The sequence below is a fragment of the Colias philodice genome, chromosome 12 (assembly GCF_061535455.1).
Source record: "Colias philodice isolate Cphi_HAF_F1 chromosome 12, ilColPhil1 Martin Lab GWU primary, whole genome shotgun sequence".
NCBI lineage: Eukaryota > Metazoa > Arthropoda > Insecta > Lepidoptera > Pieridae > Colias > Colias philodice.
The window spans coordinates 3,725,216-3,748,521 of NC_143097.1; the positions used below are offsets into that span (position 1 = coordinate 3,725,216).

The 23,306-nt window shown below is 31.4% G+C and overlaps 1 protein-coding gene across 2 annotated transcripts in view; it reads left to right on the forward strand.

The window, feature by feature from the left end:
- Positions 1-18,807, forward strand: part of LOC149483868 (uncharacterized) — an 85,260-nt gene extending 66,453 nt beyond the window's left edge. For both annotated transcript variants that reach the window (XM_089701357.1, XM_089701358.1), the window contains 3 exons: positions 7,960-8,060; positions 16,783-16,891; positions 17,668-18,807. In XM_089701357.1, coding sequence (XP_089557483.1) covers positions 7,960-8,060; positions 16,783-16,891; positions 17,668-17,918 — 461 coding nt within the window. In that variant the 3' untranslated portion in view covers positions 17,919-18,807. The remainder of the gene's footprint in view (positions 1-7,959; positions 8,061-16,782; positions 16,892-17,667) is intronic.
- The last annotated feature ends 4,499 nt before the right edge of the window (positions 18,808-23,306 follow it).

Genomic DNA, 23,306 nt, shown 5'->3' on the forward strand with positions numbered 1-23,306 from the left:
CATACAATAATAGTAAAGTGCATTTCTTATGACCTTTTATTACACATAATTATGACTCGATATGATAGGGTAGTAATTAGTATGTATAAAATTGATATTAAGACAAATGATCGTTATTCTTAATACTCGATTTCAATGGTAATGACTAATTAGTATACTTACACACAATAATAATTAATTTTATGAATTCCAACTCTGACAAAATTACGAGGCAAAATTAAGTCTGGAAATTGATTTAGTAATGTGAATCATTTATCAAATTATCAGCTTTAATAATGCATCTATATTAAGTTTATTATATTCCAGAATAAGTCTGCATATTCAATAAAACAATTGCGTTCAATTTATAAATATTTTTCATTCATAGATTTCAAAGCTATGAATAAAAAATGTCCCCTCTAATTGTATATGTGAAGGCAACTCTTTTCTTTTTTACACAAAGCGTTCTCAAGTATGACAAACATTGAATGAAATTTTTTGACAATCTTTTTCTTCAAATAAAAATAAATATATGACACTGCACGGTATTTCGTAAAATTCCAAGGAACGATTAAATGCACAGTCACCTCATTAAATCCTCGACATTTTTTAGAAGCAGTCAATTAGATTCAGTGTAATTTTGAGTGTAACAAGGTAAAGACGAAAGTTACAATGATCCACCAGTATTTGATTGTGTTGCTGTTGGTGATGAGCTGCATAGCTGACACGAAGACGGTGAACTACCAATCGCCTCTCGGAAACTTTGGAAAATCAGGTAAATAGAGGAAACTTGCTGAATTTCTATGCTGCATTTTTATGCTTAAATTAATGTTTGAAAACATAGAGGCATTTCTATGATTGGCTATATGATGTTTTAAATTGATTCCCGTCTTATCTTTTATTTAAACATTGTTTTAATGAAAAATAAACAGGGAAATGTCTCAAATATAAATATAAATAGATTGCAATAAACTTTGTATCGTGAATACTGCATATAGTTTAACAATAGCATTGTAGTACAAAGTTAGTTTCATAGCTTTAATGACTTTTTTAAAAGCTTCTATTAACACAACTTCTACAACTTTAAATATTTATTTAATTAAAGTCGCGAGTTTCATACAACGATATGTTCCCATGTTACATAATATGTAGTATATTCTTAGAATGGCGTCAAATAAAGAGAATATACAAACAACAAAAGCAGAGTGGCCTAGTCTTTGTTACAATCTTTTGTTGCACTTCGAAACGGGAACTTGGGTCAAGAATTTTATCTCAATTTCCTTTATCTTTACGATCCGATATAGTTATGAGGGGAGGACTGGAAAAGTTGATATAAAATGATACATCTATTTTCGTGGCAGCATCGTGCTTGAAGTGGCAGGATACGGCAGTTGCACTTTTATTGTACCCTATGTTTTTTAGTTCTTTTTCCATGTTCGTTTCTGTAATCATTCTTAATAAAGAATAGTATTACTGTTGACTATAATACCTATATAAATTTTCTATCTAATAGATACCCTAACGGCCTAAACCCTAATCTATATAAGTAGATCAAGGAAGCGAAACTTGCTCTATTTTTGTACTTTCCTTACGTCGTTTATTGAAATACTTTTCATGGGTCTATTGAATGATCTTCCAGACATCAAAATATTTTTTTTTACAGTAAATCCTAGGCTGAAACAGAAATAATGTTATTGTGGTATACATAAAAGCTCGTAGTCCGTAGTCAGGAAGTTGGTTGCGGCCTAGCTGCCCTGTGCAGCCGGTCATGTCGGATATCCGCCCCATCGAACTATGGCCTGGAATAGACATTGTTTGTGCATAATATGTGCTCTAAATATTATGCGCCTGGTGAAGAGAAAACAAAGAGTTTTTAACGGATTTTCAGTCACCCGTATAATACTCGCGAAAAATCACAGATAAAACAAAATATGAGTATGGATTGTGACATGATAATTTATTAATGTTTAACGGGAGGTAGGGACTTTCCATCAGGTGAATTCGGTGAATATTATTTTCTCTTGTCTGTTAATAATAAGTTTTGAGTCATAATCGATTCCAAGAAGATATCTAACAGAAGATCCGTGACATAGATTTCTCGAGATTCATACATTGAATCAGAGAGATGAATTTTTTAATCAAGTCAATTTCTAAGAAAGCAAAATGTGTTTCAGTTGAGTTTTGAATGAATGAATGAAAAATACTTTATTGCATTGAAAATACATAAATACATATAACAACGACAAGGCTACAGAAACAGCAAAGAGCGGCTTTATCGCTAGGTTTTTAAAATATTCACGATAAAGATGAACTGAGCATCGAGTATCTTTTACTTACGCCAACGAAGCGTAGGCTTTGATTTATTTAATTATATCGCTGACTCCTAAAACACCGATTAAAAGAAAAATATTAAAATGTATTGATTGAGAAGAACTTAAAAAACACTTCCGAAGGCGTTACAGATTTAAATATAACCTCGATAAGTGAAAGACAATGAAACGGATATCTTGAATTCAGTGTCATTACAAAACGGATGAATCATTGGAGATATCGCATTAAGGTGACGCGTGCCATACTGAAGTAGCTATATAATATACTACATTACCTGTTTGTTTATATACAGGGTGTCCCAATACTAAGCGCGAAGGGACTTGTAGTTTTACATACACTGATCACGTAAAAAATACTTAAACAACAAAATTACGTCAAAAATTTTTTGCTAATTTTTTCCTGAAAATCCATGTTTTTCCGCTTATCTAATATGAGCATTTTGTCTATGAAAACATAATCTTAACCTAACGATAGCTCACGTGCGGGCGTTGGGCAAAGTTGGGCGGGTTGCTTGTTAGAGGTGTACGCATAGAGTTTTAAGAATTCATCTGTTTGAAAAAAATGCGTCTGGAATTTTATAAGTATTTTTTACGTACTCAGCGTATGCAAAACTATAACCTCCTTTGAGCTTAGTATACCAACAGTGGGACACCCTGTATAACTAGCTTTCCGCATACGGCTTCTATGGAAACGAGTTACGCGAGTTTTCCTACAGCTAGAGTTGTAGAAAAACTCGCGAAGTACTAGTTCCCGTGGGATTTCTGGGATAAAACATATCCTAGGACCTTTGCATTTGTAATATTAGTAGAGCTACAACACTAACAATTATTTACTTATTTGTTTGCTTATAAATTATTGTACGGACACAAAAATAAATGTTACAATATAATTTTTATAACATGTAACATTGACCTTTACTACCTGCATTTGTTCTAGGCACACGAAGGTTAAAAAAGTAATAATTTACTTTTATAGCGATAGCCAAAAAGCTTTAAGATTTTAAGTGTAATTTATTCTGTTAAACAAATATGGTTCGTTATCAATCTGATGATGTAAATAAAATATATAGAGCGCTATTCATAGAATTATAATTATAATCAACTAGCTGTGCCCCGCGGTTTTATCACACAGTACAGCACAGTGCTCCGCTCCTGTTGGTCTATGCGTAATGATATGCCTATGCATGGCCTATGCCCTATAGCCTTCGTCGATAAATGGGCTATCTAACACTGAAATAATTTTTCAAATTGAACCAGTAGTTCCTGAGATTAGCGCGTTCAAACAAACAAACAAACTCTTCAGCTTTATAATATTTAGTAAAAAATACATAATGAGTTATATAACAGTGCTATTCATAGAATTATAATTATAATCAATACGTCGTGTCTACAATTTACAAATCATATTTTTGAATTCATTCGCCATCCGCAGTCACCCCTTTACTGTTAGGCTTTGGAAGCTTGTTCATTTAAGCGATGCAATTAAAAACAGGACGAAATAATACTTAAATTATATTTATGCAAATTCATATTGAAAATCATGATTTTCATCCCGGCTTAATTCTCAACACATTATAATCATTTAATAATTTAAGGACTTTAAGGAATGACAATATTTATGAAAATCTTCTATTGCAAAAATGCTTTGCATAAAAATAATTGACACTCTATACAAAATTTACTTCACAACTAAACTACAATAAGACATACCTATAGCAATTGAAATATACTAAACAGAGCTTATTAATAGTTTACAAACTCCGTTTCGAAATTTTTAATAAGGCGAACTTTTGTTGTACCAAAAGTAATAAATCATAGCTGTGACCTTTTTACCAGAAATATCAGAGATGATCAAATTACTATTAGCCAATAATACGAAAAGGAGGATGTTGTATGATTCATAAATGTAGATTAATATAGATCCTTGTATTCGTAAAAACAGTTACTTACAATTTAATTTTATCATAAACTACACTGTAGCTGTACACCGCGGTTTTACCCGCAATGCTCCGCTCCTGTTGGTCTTAGCGTGATGATAAGCCTACAGCCTTCCTCGATTAATGCTATCTAACACCGAAAAATTTTTTCACATCGACCAGTAGTTACCTGAGATTAGCGCGTTCAACATCCTTCACTTCAGCTTTAAATGCTATATATATACTTTAAAAATTAAGACGGGATTATACGGAGGCTTTTTTTCGACTTATAGCCTCGGAACGCTGGCCTTGGTTCCTGTTTTAAACAGCAGTTGCTAAGCGTGATCAAAGGCTTTCCATAGCTAATCAACTTTGGTAATATACCGGCTTTTAACCACTATGGACCATCGACTAAAGGATAACTAAGTACATCCTGTACTACTTAACCTACAAAACGATTATAATATAACCTTCATGGTTTCATCCGTGGAAAATCAATTGCCTATAATCCAACGTTTAAACGTAATTTTGTATAATGCAATGATTCTCCGAAAAATGAATTCGTGATTGAACAAATTTGTTCGTGTCTTTCTGATAACTTTTAAATATCTTCTATTTTATCGTTAACATTGATGTATAGGCATGTAATTGAAATTTTTACCAATTAATGTGTGTTGTCATAAAAAGAATAAATGCTATTAACGAAATTTTAAAAGAATATCAAAATATAGAGCGAGAAAGTGATTTGAAATAAAATCAATCTTGAATAAGAACTCCTGGATTATCAGATCCCGGAGTCTGCTAAAATTTAGGTTTGGACAACGAGGAGGTTTTACTGGATAAGAATTCCACATGCTCTGCTTTTCCCTCAAAAAACAGAGAAAAGACCTATAACTAGATTAAGATCCTTTTTCATTCATGCAAAACTTCCCATAAAATCATGTTAAAAGTAAACAGCTAGGACTATTTTGATAAATATTGTTACTTCCTCTCCTATCGTACAGTCCAAAACATGGTTTTGGACAGTAAGTCTTGCTTAACACATTATGATGTGACCCCATGTTTGTTTGTTATTATAAAACGAATTTAGATGAATCTTTGCATTATAATTATTTCATTGCCATAAAGTATAAACATTAGAACAACATATTACGTAATATTCTAATATTTTTATCATGGTTTCGTTTTCGTCTAAAACGGTTCAAATCTCAAACTTAAATAATGTTGGCAGTTAAAATAATTTATTAGACTTTTGCGAAAACATTGTGTGGAATTTTCGTTCATTAGCATAGAAGTTTATTGAGCAAAATAGCGACACAGGTCTGATAAAGAGCCTGACATTTAAAACTACTAATGTTTTTTTTTTAATTTCTCATAATAAAAATAAGTGTGATACATCGAATTGCCATACGATGATGTCATTATATAGGTAGGCATTATAATATTCTTTTTAATAGCTAAAAAATTAGACGTTTTGAACAACCCTATAAATGGTGATATCAATCAACCTATTAAATTTCATTAAAATACTTATTGTAAGTATATAAATAGGTGTTCTAATGAATAAGGTTTTTCAAATCTCATTCGCAAATATATTTTTTTGCATTAAATTCTTTTATTAAAATAAAATAAAATGGATACTTACGTGCTATTCGCAACTAACATTGATAAACTTTAAAACAAATGTATTATGGAATAATATAAAAAAAAAATTGTACACGTTTAAAAAAAAATATAATAATTTTATTTTTCTACAATTTGTAAGCCCGTTATACAGTTCATTCACAGATCACAGTTCGCAGTTCATAGTTCACCCTTGTGCAATGTGTACTGGCATATATTAAAAATAATTTGGAAAATCCAAAAGTGCACGCCTCATAATTTTTTTTTAATAAATATTTATTAATTATTATTTTTGTTTATTTAATAACAATTAAACTACATCGAATCAGACCCTGAAAAATGAAAGGGTTCTATTCCTGAGCATACTCAAGCGTAAGAGAAAAAAAAAGACTCGATTAGTAAAGTATTTCGGTCGCTATCGTGTTAACAAGAAAAAGGATCCGCACATACAGACACACGGACGTCCAAGACAGAACTTTTTTAAACTGTTTTTTAACTAGTTTAAATAACAAAAATGACATCAAAAATATCATGAACGTTAAAAATAGTGTTTTTTCTTAATATGTGTGTGTATGTATTATCTTACAAGTGCAATGTATGATACATAAAGACATTTTAAGTTTGAAAAATCAGATGTTTTGCGCGAAGTGACAGTAGTACCCACCTCAACGCTTCGCTTAAGAGGCGTGCAAAAAAACAAGGTATTCTAACACGTGCAAGCTCGGAGCGTGCAAGCTATAATTACATTTGCTAAAATAATATATATTGTATTAACATTGATGGAATGCATAATTGATTAAATACATAACTAGTTTTACCAACATAAATCAAGAAATATGAATAATTAATCACGTATGAGCGTATTTAAGAAATTGCTCGTAATTTTGGGTGTTTAAAATGTCATAAATAAACATTGAGATAATATTATTACTACGTATGGAGGAGACACCACGAACAAAATCTGTGCGCCATTTTTTTGCTCTAACTAAGTTTTAAAAATTATTATCTAGTTAGGTACTTAACGATGAAAGTTATTCCTTTGCACTTTTCCGTATTATTTGTGCAATATCGTAACTCACACGAAGGCATGTTTGATGCGTTTCACTTTAAAACCATTAAAAAATACCGCTCAACATACGTCACATGACGTATGTTGAGTGGAACATAAGTGATGTAGGCGGTGTCGTCTCCTATTAATATTATCTCAATGTAAATAAATGTCAATTATAAGTAGAGCAACGTGTACCTACTCGAAATAAATTATGTTTGATTGATTCATTAAATGTATTAAATATTTAAATTAAATAATAATAAATAATAATGAGTGAAAATTCATTATTTATAATTATTATAGTTATAACAAAATTACTATTAAATATTTAGTAATCTTTGATCTAGATAATTAAGTCTACTCCTATCTAGATTTGCCCCCAATAATTCTAGAAAACGTAGTAAATTGCTGACGTAATTTTTGAAAAACAACATATAATAATAAACAAATCTCCATACAAACTTTCAGATTTATAATATCAACAGGAAGTAGATTTTTATTTACGTTCTTGGCAGAGTAATAAGTATACAATTGTCTAAAAAAACAATTCAATACAAAATAATGAAAGCTAGTTCTCTCATAATTTCCCATGATCAAATGAGGCATTTTATCTTGGCATTTATCTATGTCTAGGTTTAAAAAATATATTGTTTAATTGTTTATTATGCGAACTGCCTGTTTTTCATATTCAAGTGTTTAAATGTTACTTAAATCCTAAAAAATGAGTTCATGTCTCTTGCAATTATTGAGTTTCACTTCAATTTATATTATGTTATTAGCCTATTTCTGGCTTACAAAGATTTCTTTTTTACTTTAGTACTACTGGTCTTTGGGGGCATTTAGCGTTATATAATACTCATTTATACTAACTGTGCCACACGGGTTCACTCGCGAATTCATTTGTTATTCTGGTGCAAAAGCCACATAACCGTCAAGCACCAACAAAATCCATTCTGTGGTTTTCATGTCACAAAATAATAAAGATACATTCTCATATTATAATGTTGTGTTTATAATATTAGTAGGACTAAGTCTAACATATAATTCTTATTGTTTACAGATTGTTCAAGCTGCAACGACGATGAATTAGGCGTAACAAGATGGACTATGCCTCTACTGAAAAGCGGAGAAAAACGTTATTATTTGGGCATATTCTTTAAGGTATTGTTCAATATAATTTAATTAAATTACTTATTAGTTATTTTATTATAGATTTTATTCATAAAATTTTGAAAATCATTGTAAAACCATACAGTGAGATAGCCATGTTTTTTCGAAGCATTCTTCATATTCTTCGATGTTTAAATATATAAGTATATATTATATGCAATTACCGAAATATTCGACAGTTGTTGTTTTTAATTTTTTCACTTCCTACATGACCATATACAAAATCACTTCTTTGAAACAATTACGTTAATAAATTTATATCTTTTATATTTTATACTGGATCAACCATTCCTTTTGTTATACTGAGTGCCGAAACTGACCATGAAGGTTTTTTTTTATATTTAAAATATAAACTGTCATATCAGTTTCTCTTCCATTTCGAGAATTGAAATAACTCAACTAAAACATTAGATAATAATCGTAATTGTTTAATAGGTTCATTATTACCATTGTTGATTATCTTTAACGTTAAAGTTATTGCTAATGATAATAGCAGTGTAATAACATCCATGATTCATAATTTTGAAATAACTCAGTGACGATTATTTAATCCATTAATAATGTATTAATTATTACACGTGCTCAATTACTATGACATATAAACCAGTTAATTGCATTATATATAATCTATGTGCTATGCCACATACTTTGATAATATTTAAAGAATTCAGGATTGTCTTGTAAGGGCATGAATCCTTCTATTGTTTTCGCAAATAATATGTCCGGATTGGCATCACAGTATAAATAAATTGCCAATTCTCCGGAATAGTGTAGCTTTAATTTTCAAGAGCCGTTCAGTAGATACTTAGGTACTTCTTAAGATTTCACCCTAGAATCATATAACGCTGGAAATTTTTCCTCTTATATTATATTTATTGAGTAGAAAATCTAATTTTCTATACTAACTTAATTTATAATATACCTATTATAAAATGTTATTGAACAATTTTGAGTCTTGTCTGTTGTATATATTTACACTTACCTTCACACATCTGTTCAGAATGAAATCAATGAACAAAAAGACATACAGTAAAAAAACTAATTCATAAAATTTTATGACTGTATGAAAAACCAGAATATCTATCTAGTCTAGACATTTTTCACTTTTACATGCCCTCCTATACAGCATCACACATACCAATACCTGCGTTATTATCTGATGAAATTGTTTCTTTTTTTGTGTAACTCAAGAATTTAATGGCTGTAGAAATTATTATTTCTTGGGTCTTAGATTACCATAATCTATATATATAAAACTCAAAGGTGACTGATATAGTGATCTATCAACGCACAGCCCAAACCACTGGACGTATCGGGCTGAAATTTGGCATGCAGGTAGATGTTAGGACGTAGGCATCCGCTAAGAAAGGATTTCCCGAAATTCTTGCGGGAACGGGGAAAAACGGGGATGCACGTACAAAGTCGTGGGTGGAAGCTAGTCGTGTATATTGACAGTAAGATGATCCAAAGTTTTAAGAACCTAATTTTATATATTATGTATTTTATGTTATTTTGCATTAAATAAATCATTGCCAGATATAATGCTATTAGTAATGTATATATTGCACATTGGGACTTTAAAATTAACTTTTTTATTATTTAACTAGGTACCTGATGAATAAGTATTCATCCTTTGTTTTATAATTTTCCTTGTAATTCTCGGTCAGTTTCTTATAAATAATATGACAATCCATGCATGAACGCATGCTATGCACCATGGGTATCCAAGATATCATCAAAGTATGTAATAAGGTATGTCTGAAGGGAAGGTATTCTTTTGTTCATATTGTAAAGGAATAAGGTAAAGAGGATAATATAAATACTTATGTACATGTATATTATAATTTTTTTTTTAATATATTTCATGTACAGAATTGGCCTCTCTACAGATTTATTATAAGTATAGATATATTAACAGCGTAATGGAAATTCCTTGGAAACACGTAAACAAGTCGATAAAAATGTTTTAATTGATTATTTTGTTCTGAGTTGATTTGAGTTTAATTGAAGTTAGTATTTTTGTTGATTTCCTTAAAAACATCAAAAATACTAGTTAATTGAACTAATTACTGAAATACATCGGCTTTAACTTTAACAAATCATTCAATCATCATTATATATCTAGAACTTTCAACCAGAACAAGAAAATATTATAATCGTTTCTATAAAGTTTTATTTAAACTGGTTTCAGAAGATTCGCATTTAATAAGCGATATAAATACACAAATTTGCAGACTAAAATTTCTTAAAATATTAGCATATATATCTCTGTTTGGAGGTCGAATAATTCTAACAGCTCTTTTGAAGCTAAGTTCAAGAGGTTAAGTACACTTAATTTAAACTGTGCCCACTGCGCTTACTGGAAAATTAAAAACCTACTTTACGAATTGTACCGCTTTAAAATAAAAAAAGTTTATTCTTATTGCCTTAAAAAAACGAAAGAAAAAATACATATGTAATATTAACTGTCACCTTATTCCCGCCATTACCTATCACAGATAATGAAAACACAATGAATAAAAAATCGTTATAAAATACGTAATAATGCGAGCACAATTTCGTTTAAAAAATTAAACATCATTATTGATACGTGGAAAAATATATCAATTTAAAATTAATTAATGAGCTATTGCCTATTACATAATTTCTGCAAATTAAAGTCTTGTACAAATTATAGTACGTTCACCGCGATAGCTTATGAGGCTTCTAGCTACGTAATATAAAACTATAGCTGAAAGTATGTGAGGATTAGGGCTTAGGATGTAACCTATTTAACCTAGTAGAATACAACACAATTTATATCATGCATAATGCCCTTAATTTTGCAATTAATTTCTTCAGACAGATGCAACAACAATAAAAATTGCTATTGACGCAATGACAAATTGATAAGCTATAAAGGTATATGTAGTTTTCTAAACAACTACCTAACTAAAAAAACTTAACAAGCCTCGAAATCATTAACATTTTTAAATGCTCATTTTAAGTACATATATTCTTCTAAACTGAGACTCAACAAAAACATGTCCTCTTTAAATATAAATAACAATAATTTTGCTTTCATTTTTAGGTCAAGGATTTATTGGAAATTTGACAAGCGTTGCTTGCGATTTCATTCATCATATCGATTGTTTGTCCGTCTATCTTTGTCAACAGGCTAATTTAACGACCATATTGACACACAAAATATTTTATATTTATGTTTTAAGCTGTTAAGGATTTTGGTTTCCATTCCTGCGAATATAAAGCCAAAAAATGTTTATATTTCCTTCAGTGGGTGCTAATCTATAGAATTGCCACTAGCAAAATATGTAAATAAATCTAAGTATTGCCAATAGGTAGCATTCGCTTGGATGTAGTTTAGTATAATCTCAAGGAACATTATATGTTGCCACTTAAAAGAGTATTGAACACAATGAAAACAAAAGTTTATTTTAATAAAAGATGATTACAATACCACCTATGCAGTTAAATTGATTTCCCACGAATTAAAAAGATTTATAGCTCCGAAATTGGTCGGAGCATGCAATTATTACTCACTACTCAATCACTTGTATTACGTGATGTGCATACGCATCATACTTGTCGCGTAGCTGACCCTTGCCACTTTCTCTTATTCAGAATCAATGGACCGCGCCTACGAAATATTATTAGGTGGGAGGCAATTAGAAATGTATAGATAATTTTTTTATTTTCAGTTATTTTTTATCTGTCGTAAAACTATGAGTGTATGAGCTGTTATAGACACGTACAGGAAGGGTGATACTCCCAGAGTGCACCCTTTCCTTTATCGGAGTTGAAGGCTGGCAGTTCACTTATAAAAAATATCTCTTCGCTTTTTACGCTGAAAATTAATTTACGATGTAATTTAAATTTAAAAGTATTAAATTTGCACACGGTTATTTTTTGACAAATATATCAAAATATTTTTTTTATATTTTTTACATCTTTATAATGTCAAAAATTACTACTTGTAGGCGTTATCAGTATTGCCTAAAGACCATCATGCAATATGTACAATATTTGTATTTTGTACTATTTGCATTGTACCTTGAACATTTCGCTGTCATATTAAATTGCGTGGGTTGAAAATAATGGTTTCATAAGCTGTAACTGTTCCGAACGGTCGCGCTCCAAATGCATGTAACGACAAAACAATAGCTTTGTAGCCATCGTTACAATAAAATGGATCTATTGTATAACTATTATACGTATCTGTAAACAAAGATTATATAATATGTGTTATGTTTGTTAAGGTCTTTGCGTAGGTATTACTAAAATGAAGGTATTATTAAAATGTCCTAAAGATCTTATAGAGTATACTGTCAAAATTTTGGTTCTAATTGGATAATCTGAAGTATATTAATATCTACGCTTCCTTATCTCATAAATTTTTATAAGCAACACTGATTTTGCAATTGCTTTAGGTTTCTCTTTTAGAAATTATCAATGCGTAATGTACAATATAGGTATTTATGTTCTCTATATGATATTCTTTATTACTAAGCTTTCATAATATGTATTATCTAGATTCTAGCCTTTATTGATTTATAGCGTAGATAATATAGAATTGTCATAACAGGCATTTCAACAAAATTCAGTATTTAAAGTGAAACTTTTATTACATTGTCTCAAACTTTTTGGTCTGTGTAGCGCATGTCGCGTGTATCGTGGCTGCCGAGTAGGTATACCTACTCGGCAGCCGACCGTCACTCGACATGCGCTACACAAAGCAGTGTTCGGAACCGTTCGAACAGTTTCACTTTTACCGTGGTTTCATAAAACCACACAATATTTTTTTATTATATAAATATCTATGTTTTCTTCTAAAATTAGGGATGTAATTTCCTTCATCGAAATATCAAACGTCCGTTCCTATAAAATTAGCTCTGATATCAATGGACTGGAAGTAATGGGTATGCCGGCTGCAATGGAAAATGAAGCGTAAACTTCAAACTGATCACAATTTTACACCTTTTGCCTCTTAAGGTAATATATTTAATATAATTTCTCATTATAAAACATGGATAACAAAATAGTCGAACGTAGAGCACTCTAATACGTCGCTTAGCAGTATAATATATTAAGTGATATATGTCTATAAACTATAAAATTTTAAACATAATATACAATATATATATAAATGTTTAACAGACAAGTTGTTATTTAAAATCATTAATTGTATGTCATGCGAAAACTTTATAATCGAAGTATATTAATAGCCAACAAATTGTGTGAAATCCAGAATTTCTAGAAATTTGCATTCATATTTATCAATTTACTCGAATATTATTTTGATCATTATCTAATATTTAAATTAGCCTTAAATATTATATGACAAAATCCCTAACAAGTTTGAATTTTTTTATCCCGTGTGAATGACCTTAAAATATGTTGATTAATAGACCATTCACCCCAAAATTAATATTCTTTTAGATAATGTTATTCAAGTCTCAAATTAACTACATATAGGTATTTGTTTTTCCAATATATCACAGTAATAGTATCCCATTAGTATAGTCCCGTTATTAATGATGTCTACGATTTGTTGAAATCTATAAAACAGGGTAGACAACCTTATAATTTATTTGCTAGATTGTCGCATTTTTATATTATAATCTTTATCATGAAGAATGAATAGGTACCCTTATTATTATTTTATCTTCTTCGTCATTCTTTACACAATTTCGAAGTAGCGCCCTCTAGTCGTTAAACTACTTTTTCTCAAACTTATTACTATAGGTTTGGAAATTTCAATCGATCTAGTTGAAAATAATTAAACGTTGGAAATCATTTTTGACTTAAGTGTATATCAAATGCTTCATACTTGCAGCTTTGTATTTTAATAAGCTCTACATATTATTAGCACTTCGGTCATTGAAAATTTTTCTAAATAACATATTACGTAATTATATTGTCACTAATGATATAGGTATATTAAGAAGAGCTGGAACGTCAACACATTTACACATTGCACATGTTAGGCCGGGAGATACTGACACAAAATTTCGGGTCATTTGTAACAGGATGGCTGTCTAGAGGGGTCTTAGTACGCAATGACAAAAAGAAAAATGATGGTCAGAACGCTGGTACCGGCGGACTAGTCGCGTGGGCGTTAGTCACACTCGTCGGATAAATAGCGAAAGTCCAACGATTTGTAACACAAAAATTTTAGAATTTACCGATAGCCCTTAAAAAAGATGTAGGCGGTAGTGTCATGCCATACTTTTACGATGTGACTTACAGTCCGCCATACCGACGTGAATGCGTTGATTTAAAAAAAACAATTCAACCATTTGTACCGGGCTCACTTTTGCACAGGTAACCATCGTCGTGCAGCCATTTACTAAAATCGCCATGCCATACTTTTCGGACGATTCCAAATGGTCGCCATACCGCGGAAAATCTGCAAATTTTTGAATTTTTTTTTCTCGCCAAACGATTTGTACCACCCTACATTTTTTTTCAACAACTCCTGAATGATTATAAATAGAAGTGTGATAATGCCATACCTGTGCGAGGTGGCGAATGTGTATAAGATTTTTTTCTTATTGTAAGATTTTATTCGTAGTTTGAACGATTTGTAGCAGTATGGCACTAATTTTTCCCTCTATTAAAAGTATGGCAAATATAATAATGGTCACGTTGCATCATATACTTTCCAAAAATGCCGTACTGGTACAAATCGCCAATTCTTTTCATTTTTTTTTACGTTTTGGCTTAAGTCTTACAATCATCCGCCCCATGTTTGCAATCTGCGATATTTTTTCTAGGTAGAATTGTATACAAACAAACAGAATATAATGATCCCATACTGTAAAAAAATATTTTACGTATTGTACAGTCGTATTTTTGAAACGTGACGAATAAATTAATTTTCAAGTATGGCAGCACTTTTTCCCCCTACTAGAAGTATGGCAAATACATATAATAATGGTCACATTGTATCAAATACTCTCCAAAAATCCAAATGCAATACTGGTACAAATTGTTTGGCGAAAAAAAATTTTTTTTGCAGATTTTCGGCGGTATGGTGGCCATTTGGAATCGTCCGAAAAGTATGGCATGGCGATTTTCGTAAATGTCTGCACGATGATGATTACCTGTGCAAAAGATAGCCTGGTACAAATGTTTGAATTGTTTTTTTTTTTAATCAACGCATCGCGTCGGTATGGGGGGCTGTAAGTTACACCGGAAAAGTATGGCATGACACTACCGCCTACATCTTTTTTATGGGCTATCGGTGAATTCTAAAATTTTTGTGTTACAAATCGTTTGACTTTCGCTATTTATCCGACGAGTTCGACTAACGCCCACGCGACTAGTCCACCGGTACCAGCGTTCTGAGTTCTGACCATCATTTTTCTTTTAGTCATTGCGTAATAAGACCTCTGTAGAACCGCCATTCTGTTACAAATGACCCGAAATTTTGTGTCAGTATCTCCCGGCCTATGTATGTGTCATATTTTGCAATTGTTTATAAATACAGGGTGATGTAATTGGTGTAGTACGAATATCTAAAAATCTATGAAGAATTTTGTGATACAGTAAATGGAAGAATTATAGACTATTTTACAGTATTTAATAAAATCATTTAATTTTTGCACGCCTCATAAGCGAAGCGTTGAGGTGGGTACTACTGTCACTTCGCGCAAAACATCTGATTTTTCAAACTTAAAATGTCTTTATGTATCATACATTGCACTTGTAAGATAATACATACACACACATATTAAGAAAAAACACTATTTTTAACGTTCATGATATTTTTGATGTCATTTTTGTTATTTAAACTAGTTAAAAAACAGTTTAAAAAAGTTCTGTCTTGGACGTCCGTGTGTCTGTATGTGCGGATCCTTTTTCTTGTTAACACGATAGCGACCGAAATACTTTACTAATCGAGTCTTTTTTTTTCTCTTACGCTTGAGTATGCTCAGGAATAGAACCCTTTCATTTTTCAGGGTCTGATTCGATGTGGTTTAATTGTTATTAAATAAACAAAAATAATAATTAATAAATATTTATTCAAAAAAAATTATGAGGCGTGCACTTTTGGATTTTCCAAATTATTTTTGAACATACTGTAAGTGAAATTGCATAAGTGTGAGTACTGTGAACATGCCAGCTTTCCTTAATTGACCGATACACAAGTAACTAGTTTTTTAATGACGAAAACTAATCTTCTGCCACTGTCAGTCACAGTGAAAGTGGGTCTACATAATTAGATATTTAATGACATTTGAACAACTGCACATAACAAATAATAGGAAAAACATAGCATTTTTTATTACATAACTCAGGTAATAGGTTATAGTTGGATAAGCCTATAAATTGTTTCCATTGTTGTCTTCATTTTTGAAATAAAATTTGACTCCTCGCAAACAAAGAAAATGCGAACAAACACCTACCTACATAATTGTATGTATTTTATACATCGTGCTACTATCATAATTTATTAGTTTTACAATTTCCATATTGATAATTTTCATTGGTTTATTTAAAAAAAATATCATATTTTCATGTGTATATAGCATAGAGTAGCCTATACAGCATAGAGGAGGTATAACTCCCCAATGTATGCAGTAATTTCACAACTAACTGTTATTTTTTTATTACTTACAAGATTATAATAATTACTCTGTTATATCATGTATATTATTTAAGTAAAAATTAAATAATATAAAGTTATATAACATATAATCTATTGTTTCAGGCAAACTGGTTCAAAGCGCAACAATACTGCAGGTTCCACGGAATGCATCTAGCCTCGATTTCGTCACAAGAAGAGAACGACAGGCTTGAGAAATACGTCAGAGAATCAGGTAATATTTATTATTAAGATTATTATCAAATTATACATTGCAATCCGGATAATTGTTGTTTTACCGCTACATTATTGGTGGTTTTCGTAAAGCCGTCGATTGAGTTAAACTAAGATAGTAAGATAACACAATAAAGTGAATCCTTATGAAATTTTCTGAAATGTTGCAAATAAATTTAAAGGCACTTAGGTTTTCATACCTACATATTAATTATAGTATCGTCTCTAGCAAATTTCAAAACAGCTAGTTTTTCTTTATTATATTTTTTTCATAGTTATCAATTAAAAAGTTTAAGGACTAATTGGTAATAATTACTGATCTATTTCCTCTTAAGTTTCATAATTCAAAGAGGATGCAGTATATTGATCTTTAATACGTTGTTACTTGTTATGACAGACATTTTTATGTTCAATTAAATAAAAGGTTAATTTCTTGTAATTGAAGAGATGTTTATGAAATATTTTTATTGCTGCAGTCTATTATAATTGTTGCATTTGTGTATGTATAAAAATAACTGTGTTATGAAGAACTGTCATATATAAAAAGTACTACAACTGCAAAACATCCAAATTATAATGCAACATGTATCATAATTTCCATGAAATATTTAAAAAGAGTCGGTTTTGTTTTTTCTCATCAAAGCATTCCCATTTACAAGAAGAAACTGACTCCTGATCTAGGGCCCTTAAGACAAACAACACAATTACAGACATAAACTTTATTTCTCACTTTTACACCACACATTGTAGAGACTAAAATACCCTTTCAAATTACAGGATACGGCCGCGAGCATTTCTGGACATCAGGTACCGATTTGGCTGAAGAAGGCAATTTCTTCTGGATGGCCAACGGTCGGCCACTAACATTCGTCAACTGGAACGCTGGTGAACCAAACAACTTCAGATACGAGAACGGAGAAGAAGAAAACTGCTTGGAACTATGGAACAGAGACGACAAAGGTCTCAAGTGGAACGACTCCCCTTGTTCCTTCGAAACGTACTTCATTTGCGAAGTGAGGTCCGATTGATAATGTTATAGTGCTGGACACGACATGTTACACAGGGTGGTTACATTTTTAAATGGAATTTAAAATTATATTTAGTGGAAATGGTTGTGTCGTACATTTTGTTGCCAATTTTTAATAATACTTTTTTTACGATGATACATACTGTAACGTCACAAATTATTTTATACTGTTTTGTTAACTTTTACGTGCCGACTCGATTAATAGTTCTATAATTTACTACTCAAAAACTGTACATGTGTTCAAATAGTAATTAGGTTTTTATTTAAAGAAATCATGTTTCGTGTCCTAAGCACAATCTTATTACAATTCATTGTTTTGTTGTGATATAAGAGTAGTGTGCTAGATGTTAATCTTCTATTTCAAGTTAATAAATAAGATGGAATAGAAATGATTACGGTCAGTACTCAGTACATTTGTAATTATGTGATACAATTTCTTCGTACAAGGAAGAATTTGTACTGATTGTATATTAGGTAGGGTTGTTATTTATTATTATTTGATTGCAAAAATACCATCTATTGACTAGAACTACCAATGCTGAAATGAGGATGTAATATGTAACATAACTCTTAAGACATAGACATTTTAAAACATTTTGGAATTCGTCTGTATTTCACAAAATTTCATGTATCATGTATGCGTAATATAATATTGTTATTTCGAGTATTGGTAGCAAACATTCGTCGTGCAATGTATATGTATCAATAAAATTAGATTGTGGATCAAAAAAACATATATTATGATAAGTTGTAACGGTCACTGCCTATGATCTTGTTACCAGAGCTCTCGCAGCTCGAAGGACACGTGTGTCCATAGTCAAACTAGTGTTAGTACAAGTTATCTTGTGTAAAAATAGTTTTAAGGAAAAATAAACGAAACTTACGAGTTATTTGTGTTTTGTTTTATTGAAATATACTGTATATGTAAGGCAAGTGCGAATGACCATAAGAATTAGGTTCTATCACAATCAGAGATTGTGTATTGATTATGGATTCATTTCGAAACACAAACACATCCTATGCTATAATTCTTATCTAGAGTTCAAACAAAAAAATAATTTGGAATAATTTAAAATCAATTGACTCCATTGTGTAGTCTGTCCTGTACCTAGTGGTCTTACAATTATTATACATTCAATCCATACTAATATTATAAATGCGAAAGTAACTCTGTCTGTCTGTCTGTTACTCAATCACGCCTTAACTACTGAACCAATTTGCATGAAATTTGGTATAGAGATATTTTGATACCCGAGAAAGGACATAGGATAGGTTTTATCCCGGAAATCCTACGGGAACGAGTTTTTCTTTGAAAACGCGGGCGAAGCCGCGGGTGGAAAGCTAGTTTTATTTATAAAATTAATATAATTATAGTTTATGCTTATTGCAATAAACTAATTAAAGTAACACACAAGCAATTCAATTTTTTTGAAGGGAAAACTTCTTTAGCGGCGTTGAGCACTTTTTCTGTAATGGGTATAAAATCTTAAACTCGCGTCAGGACACGTGACCTGATCGAAAAAGCGTAAGACGGATACCATTCCAAAATATCAAACATGCTCAACGTTAATAATCAAGTTTTCACTTCTGCCGACACTCCCGGAGTGCAACCCGTCTTTTTTTTAATGTGAACAAGACAGAGCGTTATTCTAAAAAGTTCCGATCCTATTATAACGTAAATATATAAAGCATTAAACCTCCCACATAATGATCGTACATTGTACTGTAAGCCTATTTATAAATAAATGTACCGCGATATCGGCATAAGTTAAATCTCATTTGCGCGCCGGAAGTGGCTACTTACCGTGATGCCGCTTCAAGCTCGTCATTTCCGTCCTCGTAAATAGGTTACTTTGTAAGGAGGTTTCATTTTCCGTTTGTAGCTGAGAGCCTTTATTTAATTAGTTGCTGGAGTTTTTAATGCAACTCTAATGAATATTAAGTGAAACGAATCGGAATAGAGCGTTTTAATTATCGTCATAAATTGTGTTTGATGCAATATAGCCGTAAAATTGTCTGTTTTAATTTTGCTTGCAATTTTTTTTGTTATAATTTTGTAACAAAGTAAAATGATAATAATAAGGTTCTTGAAAGCTCTTGGTGTTTTAGAGGAATAATAGTGTATAATGTTATATGATAGGTAGATTTTAGAAGGCTCTAATTGCACTTAGCAGGAGAATAGTATTTAAGTAAAGGCTCTATAGTCTATGGTTTATATAAAAATTAATACTATACGTCTATGAATTTAAAAGTAAGTCTGGTTCGTTACACCACTTACCCTCCAGAAAGGCTGAATGGATTTTAATGATAATAAGGCTGTAGGATTTGCCTCGGCTTGAACTTAAAAAAAAAAGATAAAAAGGGATTTCTACCTGGGTCTATATTATTAGTTACTAAGGATCCTTATAGTTACAGTATTTAAGGATTTTTTCGTTATTCTTAGCTAATACGTTATACATGCAAATAACATATTGGTAAGAGGGTAAGCATCAAATATTTTGAATATTTGTTCTAGTTCCTCAATCAAACGCGAAGAGAAGGGTCACATTAAATATCCATAGGTATATATAGAATGTATATTTGGGATCCGCCTTTAATATCTCCACCCTTGGCCAACATGACATGGGGGAAGAAATGTAAATATTCCATGTTTATTTATACCTTGGTTAGATGTGAAAGCTTGAATTGAAAGAAACGAAATATGTATATAGAATATATAGATTCTGTTTTTTGCTGTGTACAATTTTATGTGTTGTACAGTAAAAGGGCTCTTAACGGTCATTTCCTTACCATGTATCAGAATGTAACTTCTTGTCAGAACAATATTACAGAATTTACAAGCAATAGCATACGCGGTACAGCTTACCCCATACCTAGTAGTTGATCATCATAAGAATTCCATTCCATCAACACCAAAAACGCGAACGTATCGCAATATTCTGTCCAAAACGAATCCGCGTCGACTATTAATTTCCTGAACATGCAATCTACGTCCCTCTTCCTCGCTCAAACAAATCGAGGGGAAGCCATGTGATATTCCGTCGAAATCCAACGTCCAATTCGATCCCTCACAGTCTGCTAGCACCGCATTAAATTAGCAACGCTCGCCACAAATTGACACGATGTTGCTATGATAAAATCATCAGGCGTTCGCAAAATAAATTTGTTAGAGGAATAAATCGTAATCGCAAAAAGTTTTTGCAATAGTTGGAAGGAAATGATCGTATTTATTTATATGGAATGAAATTAATTTTGTTTTATGACATACTTCGATTTAAGCTGTGAATAAACAAATGAAAACGAACCGAATGTAAATTGTGAAGCTCAGTTACAATTTAAATTCATATTTGCTCGTATTATTTAAAAACAGTACAAAACCACATTTAACGTTTCACCGCGGTTATTTTTAACCCCCAGCGAGCCGTCTGGGCCGTAGGTGTAATTATTCTTGACGCCATTACGGGGAGGAAACAAACGCGGTTCCCAGTTACAATGTGGCCCTTATTGAAGTTATGACCTTTGCAAATTGTTACATTCTCACGAAGGTCAATAATTGTTGGCCAAATTGTTATGGCTTTATTGTTGCCTTTGTTCACGAACTTATTGTTTGCCTCTTTAATAACGGACGGAGCAGTAAATTTTATTACATAATCTTATATATAAAAATGAATCGCAAAATGTGTTGGTAAGCGCATAACTCGAGAACGGGTGGACCGATTTCGATAATTCTTTTTTTATTATATTCCTTGAAGTACGAGGATGGTTTTTATGTAGAGAAAACGTAAATATGTACCACGGGCGAAGCCGGGGCGGACCGCTAGTTGATAATAATTATACTAATTTAATACCTATACAAAAAGGTAACTAATTTATGTATAAAAAAATTGTAAGCGAACATCACTATTATCGAGTCATAGTTAAGATTATTGTTTTTTAAGAATAGAGAGAACAATATAGTTAACATGGTGAAAGAATTATCAATATCGGATAAGTCGTTTTTAATATTTTAACATATTGTATACTTATGACTTACATACGTCAAAAACCTAATTAAAAGCACCGTATATATCTGTCAACTGTGTTAGAAGTTTCCTCAAAAATCAAGAATTAAGCTGTAAGCAAGGACATTCATGAAACCAAACAACCAATCAAACCACATAGCACCGTAATCACAAGCTTGACCTGAAAAGGCAAAATTCAAAACGCTCATGTACTCCTACATAGACTATAGAGTACATAGAGTATAGAGTACCATACGACAATGCACTGAATAGTGTGTTACTGGGGGAAAAACAATCTCTTCTACACGTTTTCCCTGTACATTCAATGCTTTATGTCAATGAATGGGCTATTTTGATGCTCATATGTTCGTTTAAGCTTCAATTTTTTCAGAAACCATGTTGCAATTTACGTGAATAGTTTTTAAACAAAAGAATAGGTACTAAATAGAAAACTAAATAAAAGGTATCAAATGTTAATTGATGTCGAAGAATATAAATTCCAAAGTCCCAGGATTTTACAGAATAGCACCTGACCATAATGATAAATTGGAGTTTTTGAATTCAATAGACGGTATGCGCCATTTGTGATTTATGTGATTTATTCTAACGTGTGCAGCAATTTTGTGCCTCATTTGCTTCGTATTCTACTTCCTTTAAACAAATAGGGGAATCCTGACTTTAAAACTTCATGTATAGCGAAAAAGCACTGCTAACTGAAGCAACATAATATAATGAAAAAACTACACAAACACAAAATAATTTTTTAGTGTATACCTACGTATAGGTACTGAAAGTAACTCAAAGATGAGACTCTACATTCACATATCTGACGTACCTAATAGTTATATAGTAGTGTAGCGCATAAATTATTATAAGTACACTATAATATAGTGTACAGACATATTATGTATGTACTATCTGTATAACAATTAACATCCAATTAAATTATTGCTCCCTCCGATACGTTACATAACTTCAACTAAATAGGTAACCTACATCACAAAGAAGTGCAATGTACGTTAAAGTCGCGTTACTAGGCGACAGGCATGGCATTCACAATGCACTACTGCAGGGTTCGAAACACTCAGCATATTGCATGCTTGTAGGATGCTCTTGTGGACGTTTCGCTGCTCGTATCATGATTTCGTTATATGTAGTTGCTTTTTTTTGTTAATTGCGAATGCAGTGATGTACCTAAGGATTGAGGACCGATATTTGGTAATGGCTGTGCACCCAGGTATTGGTATATAGTACCTATACCTGTATAGGTACCATATACCAATACAATATATACAATACAATACAATATTGGTATATAGTACCTATACCTGTATAGGTACCATATACCAATACCATTTAAATAAATAAAAATAAATGTAAATAGAAAA